Here is an 11,749-nt window from a genome sequence, read left to right as displayed (position 1 = left end):
AAAACACAACTCTACTGTACAACCAAATTCAATCCACCACAAGCGACAACTTGTAACCATGGTACTGCTTGCAAAGTTTAATACATCACTTTAAAAACAGGTCTTGAAACTTAATGAAAGGAACTATAAAAAATGACAAATCAAGAAGAAAAAAACCTGCAAATGTATACTTATGTCCCAAGCGTTCTCATGACCACTTACAGAGCTCAAGTTTGTTAAATAGATGCATTTATAGTATAGTCATGACTTCTGTACAGAGGGATCAGGCTAAAAATCATAAGTTTATTAGGTTACCAATACAGGCCACTGTGGAAATGTTCACATCGTACAGTCAAGTCTTGTGTCCGTTCAAGGCTTAAAGCAACATGTTACATGCTTTGGCTGGAAATCTCTCGCAGTAAATGAATACGTCTGAATATAAACATACACAGAAAATTGTACAGAACTTCATGTGCTTGAAATCCTTCATGTTTTTTCTCGAGACCTGGCTTCACATTTTGTTTCTGTTTTTGCAATAGTGGAGAAACAAGTGCATGAGCGAGAGAGAGATCTATGGTTGCAAACACAGGAGAAGTTTGGCGGGAACCAACCAAGGCTGCAACGCTACAAGGACTTCAGCCTAAAATGGGGAAGCAAAAGGAACATCCTTACTGTACAGGCAGCAAAAGAAGAAAAAAAGAGGAAGAAATTCAAGGAGGGAGAAGCAATGGAAGCCTGATTGCCATGCATGGTACAGGATTTTAAATATCTTTTTTTTTTAAGGTGGAAGGAGAAAAATAATAAATAAAAAAATCCCATTCACCTATTCTTTTCCTCTTTACAATAATCAGTTTGTCTCACGCTTTGCACTCAATCATTTACAAATGGCACTTTGTACTGTTTCACACACTCATAAACACTAAGCATTTAGCGTCTTTGTTCAAGCAAAAAGACAAGCCAACGCCCTCATTTTCAGTTCACCGGTAAGCACAAGGGGAATGGACCAACAGAATATGTGGCAAAAAACAAGAGCATAATATATTTCAGGTGGATGTCATGGATGTAAACAACGACGGTTCAAATAACCAAGGAAGCACTATCAGAACTAGCCCAGTTCCAGATCTGTTTGTGCATTCTTGCCAACTCGGCCAAGACCGCACAAACAGATTTGGGACCAGGCTATATAAGAACCAGATGGCGTTAAATCGCTGCACTTTCTTTCACAGTACTCCTTTTAACACTTTATCCTAAATCTGTTTGTGCTTTAAAATCAACTACTAGCCAAAGGAGTTGGTCAAAGAACATACAGGTCTGGGACCAGGCTTCTTTCAATCTTCGGCGAACACAATGAATGGAACCACTGACCCCTGGTGGCCATACAGAGAAAAGCTCCCTGTGTTAATAAATAGAACACTTGACCATTTTTCCAGCAAGTATAAACAAACCGGCAATAATTTAAAGAAACATAAAAGTAATATCACAAAGTACAAGCATGACTATGCCAGAGGCCATGTTGTCGAAAGTGCATCATTCACCCTTTGAACTGGGGAAATGAAAGAACGGGATACCACTCCAATCTTGGGGACAAACAGTGACACTCCATCATGCTCAAGGCAAAGGGCAAGAACAAAACTAAAACTAAATACAAGCTGCTCAAAACCTTCTGCATCCACACTCAAACTCTGTCTACAAACTCCAAACAAACCGCAGTTGAGAGTAACACTGGAATGCAGAGGCTGAAGCTGTGTAACTTTACCATTCAACTTGTGGGCTGAAGTTGCCATTGTCAAAGCAGATCTGGGATCAGTGATTTTGTTTAATTTATTATTCGTTTTATACATTTTTCCGACCTCCGAATTGTTAAATTAAGCACAAGTCCAGGGAAAACCGACCCCAGATCGGATGTTAGAGGGCCAACCTCTGAACACTGGAATGGGGTGAATGTAGTGGGTATCAGGCGGGGGTAACAAGCAGCTCTGTACATAGGGTCTGATAATATACTAAGAAGAACAATTCAAGTAAGGCAACATGTTGAGAGGAGATAAGACTCATTTAGTGATGGAATGGATAGCGTTTTTTAAAACTCGTGTCAAGTTCACGGTTGTGGCTCCCGCTTCTAGTAGTAGCCCAATGAGTGAGCAGAAGAGAGGATTGTGGGATAGCTCTGGAGGACCATTGTGAACGACCAGCCTTTAAGGTGACTCTAAAGGGCCAATGACAGCTGCAAGGAAGGAAAAACATCACTACCTTGAAAAATGGAGAAGGTTAAGACAATGTAATAATTCCACAGAGAAGCGTTAGAAAATAAAAACGTTCATCGGACCTGCGCCAGACAGAAAATTAACGAAGTGAAATGTCAGCAGTACAGAAAGTTAGCCATCAAGGTGGGAAATAAAACACAACCGTAGTGAATTTCAGCTAACTACTCCACAAACACACAGGATCATTGTTTTACTGTCATTCTATTCATTTAAACTTTTTTTCAAATGATCTACAGTCACTTCACTTCATTTCCTGACCGCTGGTCACGTTTTCAATGCCAATCCTGTCGAATCAGCAACCGCACTGGTCCAATGAATGTGTTTATTTTCAAACGTGGTTCTTAAACTGGGTATTTTCAACCTAGCCTTGATCCCTTGTAGAAGGAAAAAAATGTAAGTTAAGTTGAGTCTTAAGAGCGACATGGGTGACATAACAAAACAAAAAAACAGTCTGTACAGTGTCAGAAAGTTATCAAGTCTTAGAATGGAAACTTTCTACAGTCAAAGATATTAAAGAGCTCATTTGACCTCACCTAGAGGTAAGGTCATATAGTTCTGTGTCACTCCTCTATTCTAGAGCCAAGTCTCTCCTCAGGGTATATACCATAGGGCCTAATAGTGTATATAACATCCAGAAGTGGTGATTAGTATGTAAACTTGTCACTCAAGTGTTTCTCCAACGACATGTTTTGGTGCGAGCGATTGGCGAGGAAACCAACAAGGACATAGCAGAGTGAAGCGGTTGTAGGTGGGCAGTTAATAACATTCAGATTGGGGGTGTGTCTCTAAAGTCGAGAAAGAGCGAGAGGAGAAGGGCAAAAAGCAAACAACCAGCAACATCCACATTAAAAAGAAACCCAATACGTCAGCATGTCAAAAGGTGCCCAGACCTGCCGAGATTGTCTGTTGATTGGAGAGTGCAGGGTGGTAACAGGGCACAGGAGCAGTGCGAAGGGTGCCCGCCAGGGTTAAAGGAGCCAGGCATACTGGGAAATGTAGTTCAGAGAAAACCCAGCTTTGAGAATCTGTCCAGGTTGACCCTGCAGATTCCAGGACGCCATGGCTACTGTAACAGTCTCCGTTGAGTTTAGATCCAATTGACACGGCGGAGTAATATTTGAATTTGTGGCGGCAATTCACAAAGAATGTCTCTTCAGGTAATTCCACTTCCCCTTACAGTAACTATAGACGATGCAAGTCAATGGCACTTGTTCTTTCTTTTTATTATTTTTTAAATCAAACCAGCTCTGCATCTCTCCTCCTCTCCTTCCTCATCCGTCAGGGCCTAGGAGGGTCCACGAGGGGCAGACGTGTGGCGCTGCCTTCCAGTCGAGGCTCTCGCTCCTTGTCTGTGTGTCCATGAGAGCTCAGAGGGTCCAATATGAGGGAGGGCGCTTATGGTCCGTGGCTTAGATCCCCATAAGACACTCCCACTCCTCTCCCTTCACATCTGGCCTCTTACTGGCCTCTGGACACTGACAGAAAAAGCGCATACACCCAGTTAACTTCTAGTGGTCTGAGGGAGGGGAGGAGGGGGCAAGAGTGCACTAGATAGATGGCTGAGGGGCAGGGGCACTGGGCAGCAGTTGGGCAAGGGGGAACAGAGCGTACGGGGGGCTATTTGGGAAATCATTGGGGCACAGTGCAGCTTTTGGAGTGTGGGCTTTGAGGTGGTAGGCGTTGAGGGAGTCACTTGTCCTCTATGTGGTCGGGAATGGGGGTGGCGGCCAGGGCGGCCCGGTACTGCAGCAGCACGCTGCGCACGCTCTTCACAAAGCCCTTGGAGAGAGGAAAGAGGGGGAAGCCAATGTCCGGGTAGCCGCTCCGCTCGGGGAGGAAGCTCCGGTAGCTCTTCCTGCGCTTCTTTGGTCGCACCGCCGGCTGGCTGCCGCCCGCAGAGTCCGAGGTGGCCCCCCTAACAGACCCGGAGACCACCACGCTCGCCCCGGCCACCTCACTGGCCAAGACGGCGCCGTCGCAGTCCAAGTTCTGACTGCGCTCCTGCTGAGAGGCGGCGGTGGTGGAAAGGCTCAGGCCAGAGTCCTCCAGCTCTTCATCCCCGGTGCCCTGGGGCTTGTTGGGGGTGCTGTGGGCCAGAAGATCCAAGGGGAGCGTCTCGTCTAGAGGCCCCACTGAGGGAGGCCTGTCCCGGGATGGCCTTGGCGGAGGTCCCCTCTCGGCTAGCTCGTGGAGCTCCAGCCAGGCCTCCAGGCGGTGCACCAGGCGCCAGCCGCTAGAGGTAAAGTGCTGCCGGATCTCCTGCTGGAACACCTGTTTGGAAACAGACAAAAGATAAATCATTATGGCTCAATATCCCCATGATATGAATCATAACCTATAAGAATAATTTATTAAACTTCTACAAGGCTTTTCAAAGAATCTCGAAGCGCTTCAAGAGCAAAAACAAACAAGCAATATATCATGACAGGTCAACCAATAGGGGCCAAGTCTTTAGTCTGAAGATGGAGAGGGTCGGTTCACGGCTTGAGTGGAAGGATGGTGATGGAGGGTCTTTTAGCCACTGGACCTCTTCCACTCTGTGTTGCACCCACTAGGTTGATACCTCAGCAGCACTGGGCGCCAAAAACTCACCACACAGAGTTCAGAATAGTAGCCAGTCATCCTCACGACCAACCCTCTGCCTCAGCACAGCTGTATGCCTCCATCTCCCATTCCTATTGAGCGTCAGGCAACTCCTCAAATTATGTTCAAAAGATCATGAACTGGCAGCCGGGTGAAACAAAAAAAAGCTGGTAACTTACTGAGTCCAGACGCATTTTTCCCTAATAAAAACACACAGCAGCTAGCTAGCTAGCCAAAAAGAGTTAACCTGCAAATTCGTGGCTCAAAAACACAAGATATGCAATAAAAATAAGAAACTAACATAAATATGTACAATATTTACAGACCTCTACCACAGCACCATGACAACCACCCAACTTCACTGCTCAAAAAAATAAAGGGAACACTAAAATAACACATCCTAGATCTGAATGAATTAAATATTCTTATTAAATACTTTTTTCTTTACATAGTTGAATGTGCTGACAACAAAATTACAAAAATGATCAATGGAAATCAAATTTATCAACCCATGGAGGTCTGGATTTGGAGTCACAGTCAAAATTAAAGTGGAAAACCACTACAGGCTGATCCAACTTTGATGTAATGTCCGTAAAACAAGTCTAAATGAGGCTCAGTAGTGTGTGTGGCCTCCACGTGCCTGTATGACCTCCCTACAACGCCTGGGCATGCTCCTGATGAGGTGGCGGATGGTCTCCTGAGGGATCTCCGCCCAGACCTGGACTAAAGCATCCGCCAACTCTTGGACAGTCTGTGGTTCAATGTGGCTTTGATGGATGGAGCGAGACATGATGTCCCAGATGTGCTCAATTGGATTCAGGTCTGGGGAACGGGCGGGCCAGTCCATAGCATCAATGCCTTCCTCTTGCAGGGACTGCTGACACACTCCAGCCACATGAGGTCTAGCATTGTCTTGCATTAGGAGGAACCCAGGGCCAACCGGCACCAGCATATGGTCTCACAAGGGGTCTGAGGATCTCATCTCGGGACCTAATGGCAGTCAGGCTACCTCTGGCGAGCACATGGAGGGCTGTGCGGCCCCCAAAGAAATGCCACCCCACGACTGACTGACCATGACCAAACCGGTCATGCTGGAGGATGTTGCAGGCAGCAGAACGTTCTCCACGGCATCTACAGACTCTGTCACATGTGCTCAGTGTGAACCTGCTTTCATCTGTGAAGAGCACAGGGCGCCAGTGGCGAATTTGCCAATCTTGGTGTTCTCTAGCAAATGCCAAACGTCCTGCACAGTGTTGGGCTGTCAGCACAACCCCCACCTGTGGATGTCGGGCCCTCATACCACCCTCATGGAGTCTGTTTCTGACCGTTTGAGCAGACACAGGCACATGTGGCCTGCTGGAGGTAATTTTGCAGGGCTCTGGCAGTGCTCCTCCCTGCACAAAAGGCGGAGGTAGCGGTCCTGCTGCTGGGTTGCCCTCCTACGGCCTCCTCCACGTCTCCTTATGTACTGGCCTGTCTCCTGGTAGCGCCTCTATGCTCTGGACACTACGCTGACAGACACAACAAACCTTCTTGCCACAGCTCTCATTGATGTGCCATCCTGGATGAGCTGCACTACCTGAGCCACTTGTCTGGGTTGTAGACTCATGCGTCTCATGCTACCACTAGAGTGAAAGCACCGCCAGCATTCAAAAGTGACCAAAACATCAGCCAGGAAGCATAGGAACTGAGAAGTGGTCTGTGGTCACCAACTGCAGAACCACTCCTTTATTGGGGGTGTCTTGCTAATTGCCTATCATTTCCACCTGTTGTCTATTCCATTTGCACAACAGCATGTGAAATTTATTGTCAATCAGTGTTGCTTCCTAAGTGGACAGTTTGATTTCACAGAAGTGTGATTGACTTGGAGTTACATTGTGTTGTTTAAGTGTTCCCTTTATTTTTTTTGAGCAGTGTATAACTATCCATCACCACCTGCCATTTGTCCCCAACTCATCCAGTAATAAGAAACGTTTTCTTAAATCTTCCGAAAATTGAAATGAGTCTTTGGCACTTTGACTTACAGGTTAAATTTGTACAGCAACTATCAGCACACAAAAACCGTCCATATTTTTTGGGGGGGAGAACTTTTACTGCATTTTGTATTCACACAAATACAACCAAATCATATACGAAAATCTACACAGAAACAGATTGACTCTAGGTAAATCAGATCAGACTGTATCCCGACCTCTATGGGTGTCTGCAGCAGCTGGGTCATGGACTGCACCGTCTTGATGAGAGTCATCTCGTTGTAACAGCGACTGTTCTCATAGCCCTCCTGCAGGCCCCGGTCGCTGTCGAAACCTGCCTCATTGTAGTAGGGCTCGTTGACCAGGATCAGGCCTGGGAGAGACACACACACACACGGAAGTATTAAAAAGAGGCCCGGTGCAGTCAAAAACGGGATTGTCCTGCATTTTATATACAGCGACTATACAAATGTCCATAACAAGACAGACCAGGTGAAAGCTATGATCGCTTAATGACGTCACTTTGTTAAATCCACTTCCAAAACAGTGTAGACGAAGGGGAGGAGACAGGTTAAAGAAGGAATTCTAAGCCTTGACACATGGATTGTGGATGTGTTCCGTTCAGAGGGTGAATGGGCAAGACAAACGATTGAAGTGCCTTTGAACAGGGTATGGTAGTCGGTGCCAGGCGTACCGGTAAATTAGGTAATAGACCAATAAGAGAATTCCAAACCTCTGCCAATAACAGCTAGTTTTCAGTTTTCCCCTCCCCACTCAGACCAATTCCAGACAGTCCGAGCGAAAATCTTGCTCAAGAAATTGCTATTTGCTAAGAAGCTATTTGTTTCCTTTTTGACCATTTTAATTTAAAACAAACACAGTAAGGTACTTAATTGTTAACCAGAAATGATTTGATATTGAGATAAAAACAACAAAGGACCCAAATACCTTAGAAATCAAAGACATTCACACATTAACTCTTCATTCTAGTGTACTTAAAGACTCAAACTTTGGTGAACCACAAACATCTGACAACTCTAATGTATTTAGCCTTTCGTGGATGAACCTGAATAAGCCTATCAGCATAGTTTGAGATAGCTACAAATCCTATAATTGTCTCCTAAATCCTGAGGTGAATATTACTGATAGGAAGGTGAGGCAATTTAACCACAACGGTCTTGTCATAGGGTGATGGTGTGTGACACTCATTGTAGCCGAAGCAGACATGAGCAAATGAACGGCATGAATAAAACATACACTTCTGCTGCAGGGAAGGCAACGGGGGGGGCCTAAAAGACCCAAACCTGACTGGTAACGAGAAATTCTGGATGAGGTGGTGGGGGGGGGTGAATCAATACTGCGTGAGACTAAGAATAGGTCTAGTGAGGTCAGTTTAGACTTGCCTTGAATGGAGATAAGCACTTGCAGCAGGCTAGACTTGCTGGTCCACCTCTCTGTACCCTGAGGATTGATAAACAGGAAAGACAGTGTGAGGCACATTTTATACAAGCAGCTCATGTTCAAAATAATATTTTTAAAAAGACAAAAGGGGAAGATAGTGGGTGGTCTAAGAACAGTCAGAGGAAAGGTAATTAGTGGTCTAAGAACAGTCAGAGGAAAGGTAATGGGTGGTCTAAGAACAGTCAGAGGAAAGGTAATTAGTGGTCTAAGAACAGTCAGAGGGAAGGTAATGGGTGGTCTAAGAACAGTCAGAGGAAAGGTAATTAGTGGTCTAAGAACAGTCAGAGGAAAGGTAATGGGTGGTCTAAGAACAGTCAGAGGAAAGGTAATGGGTGGTCTAAGAACAGTCAGAGGAAAGGTAATTAGTGGTCTAAGAACAGTCAGAGGGAAGGTAATGGGTGGTCTAAGAACAGTCAGAGGAAAGGTAATGGGTGGTCTAAGAACAGTCAGAGGGAAGGTAATGGGTGGTCTAAGAACAGTCAGAGGAAAGGTAATGGGTGGTCTAAGAACAGTCAGAGGAAAGGTAATTAGTGGTCTAAGAACAGTCAGAGGGAAGGTAATGGGTGGTCTAAGAACAGTCAGAGGGAAGGTAATGGGTGGTCTAAGAACAGTCAGAGGAAAGGTAATTAGTGGTCTAAGAACAGTCAGAGGGAAGGTAATGGGTGGTCTAAGAACAGTCAGAGGAAAGGTAATTAGTGGTCTAAGAACAGTCAGAGGGAAGGTAATGGGTGGTCTAAGGAAACAGTGGTCTAAGAACAGTCAGGGAAGGTAATGGGTGGTCTAAGAACAGTCAGAGGAAAGGTAATTAGTGGTCTAAGAACAGTCAGAGGAAAGGTAATGGGTGGTCTAAGAACAGTCAGAGGAAAGGTAATGGGTGGTCTAAGAACAGTCAGAGGAAAGGTAATTAGTGGTCTAAGAACAGTCAGAGGAAAGGTAATGGGTGGTCTAAGAACAGTCAGAGGGAAGGTAATGGGTGGTCTAAGAACAGTCAGAGGAAAGGTAATTAGTGGTCTAAGAACAGTCAGAGGAAAGGTAATTAGTGGTCTAAGAACAGTCAGAGGGAAGGTAATGGGTGGTCTAAGAACAGTCAGAGGAAAGGTAATTAGTGGTCTAAGAACAGTCAGAGGAAAGGTAAATGGGTGGTCTAAGAACAGTCAAGGGGAAGGTAATGGGTGGTCTAATAACAGTCAAGGGGAAGGCAATGGGTGGTCTAATAACAGTCAAGGGGAAGGCAATGGGTGGTCTAATAACAGTCAAGGGGAAGGTAATGGGTGGTCTAATAACAGTCAAGGGGAAGGTAATGGGTGGTCTAATAACAGTCAAGGGGAAGGTAATGGGTGGTCTAATAACAGTCAAAGGGAAGGTAATGGGTGGTCTAATAACAGTCAAAGGGAAGGTAATGGGTGGTCTAATAACAGTCAAGGGGAAGGTAATGGGTGGTCTAATAACAGTCAAGGGGAAGGTAATGGGTGATCCTAATAACAGTCAATGGGAAAGTAATGGGTGGTTGTTACTATAATTAATTATGCCAATGTGCTTTCATTAATTGAAAACCCTTAATCTATTTTATGAGAATTTGTAAGATTCTTGTTTGCATAAAATAGACGCAGACCAGTCTTTCAATAATAGGTAAAATAATTTATTCTCGGAGCGCGCTGACACTTAACCACGAGCAACAGTTTATATACAGATCATGACGTCATTTCATTGCTTTTACAGAGTCCCTTCCTCTCGACCGGGACAAAGTGAGGTGAAAGGTTCATTCTAACTTACTAACACACTACCAAGTAACTTTTGACCCCTCAACATTATCGATCACCACTGAGCTGACAGTTCTAATTAACAGAAAACCTAGGAATGCACTCACTGTCTTATCTAAAAACCCCAGAGCTAAGTTTCTGTAGGTTCAACCATAGGCTAACGACCTTCTCTGTTTTCACAGTCCCCAACCCATTCATTTCTTCCTAGTTGAAATGCTGTTCACTTTAATTACTCCTTGTCCGTGTCTCACAATCCCTTCTTATGAACTCATATTGTTAATCAGATATAATAAAACAGAGTATAAGTTTTACTTAGTTACAGTTCCATTTAAAATGATTTGTTCAGTCATTTAATCATAATTTTACCAAAAGTGGTCTAATAACAGTCAAAGGGAAGGTAATGGGTGGTCTAATAACAGTCAAAGGGAATGTAATGGGTGGTCTAATAACAGTCAAGGGGAAGGTAATGGGTGGTCTAATAACAGTTAAGGGGAAGGTAATGGGTGGTCTAATAACAGTCAATGGGAAGGTAATGGGTGGTCTAATAACAGTCAAAGGGAAGGTAATGGGTGGTCTAAGAACAGTCAAGGGGAAGGTAATGGGTGGTCTAATAACAGTCAAGGGAAGGTAATGGGTGGTCTAATAACAGTCAAGGGAAGGTAATGGGTGGTCTAATAACAGTCAAAGGGAAGGTAATGGGTGGTCTAATAACAGTCAAAGGGAAGGTAATGGGTGGTCTAATAACAGTCAAAGGGAAGGTAATGGGTGGTCTAATAACAGTCAATGGGAAGGTAATGGGTGGTCTAATAACAGTCAAAGGGAAGGTAATGGGTGGTCTAAGAACAGTCAAGGGAAGGTAATGGGTGGTCTAATAACAGTTAAGGGAAGGTAATGGGTGGTCTAATAACAGTCAAGGGGAAGGTAATGGGTGGTCTAATAACAGTTAAGGGAAAGGTAATGGGTGGTCTAATAACAGTCAAAGGGAAGGTAATGGGTGGTCTAATAACAGTCAAAGGGAAGGTAATGGGTGGTCTAATAACAGTCAAAGGGAAGGTAATGGGTGGTCTAATAACAGTCAAAGGGAAGGTAATGGGTGGTCTAATAACAGTCAAAGGGAAGGTAATGGGTGGTCTAATAACAGTCAATGGGAAGGTAATGGGTGGTCTAATAACAGTCAAAGGGAAGGTAATGGGTGGTCTAATAACAGTCAAAGGGAAGGTAATGGGTGGTCTAATAACAGTCAAAGGGAAGGTAATGGGTGGTCTAATAACAGTCAAAGGGAAGGTAATGGGTGGTCTAATAACAGTCAATGGGAAGGTAATGGGTGGTCTAATAACAGTCAAAGGGAAGGTAATGGGTGGTCTAATAACAGTCAAAGGGAAGGTAATGGGTGGTCTAATAACAGTCAAGGGGAAGGTAATGGGTGGTCTAATAACAGTTAAGGGGAAGGTAATGGGTGGTCTAATAACAGTCAAAGGGAAGGTAATGGGTGGTCTAATAACAGTCAAAGGGAAGGTAATGGGTGGTCTAATAACAGTCAAAGGGAAGGTAATGGGTGTCTAAGTATTTGACCTTGATAGTTTATGCGTGTGTATTGGTATTGATATGTGGGCTGTGTGCCTTTTTATTGTTGTAGTTCTATCCTTGATGTTTTGTATTATGTCATGTTTCATGTTTTGTGTGGGCCCCGGGAAGAGTAGCTGCTCCTTTTGCAACCGCTAATGGGGATCCT

The 11,749-nt window shown here is 44.5% G+C and overlaps 1 protein-coding gene across 2 annotated transcripts in view; it reads right to left on the bottom strand.

The window, feature by feature from the left end:
- Positions 1-53: 53 nt before the first annotated feature.
- Positions 54-11,749, bottom strand: part of LOC112230321 ((E3-independent) E2 ubiquitin-conjugating enzyme UBE2O-like) — a 46,443-nt gene continuing 34,747 nt past the window's right edge. For both annotated transcript variants that reach the window (XM_042310926.1, XM_042310927.1), the window contains exons 18-20: positions 8,200-8,257; positions 7,015-7,169; positions 54-4,511 (exon numbers count right to left, since the gene is read on the bottom strand). In XM_042310926.1, the coding sequence (XP_042166860.1) occupies positions 3,930-4,511; positions 7,015-7,169; positions 8,200-8,257 (795 nt within the window). In that variant the 3' untranslated portion in view covers positions 54-3,929. The remainder of the gene's footprint in view (positions 4,512-7,014; positions 7,170-8,199; positions 8,258-11,749) is intronic.

Source organism: Oncorhynchus tshawytscha, linkage group LG32, assembly GCF_018296145.1.
Source record: "Oncorhynchus tshawytscha isolate Ot180627B linkage group LG32, Otsh_v2.0, whole genome shotgun sequence".
NCBI lineage: Eukaryota > Metazoa > Chordata > Actinopteri > Salmoniformes > Salmonidae > Oncorhynchus > Oncorhynchus tshawytscha.
Note: the sequence above shows the minus strand (reverse complement) of the source record. Positions and strands in the feature narration are given on the sequence as shown.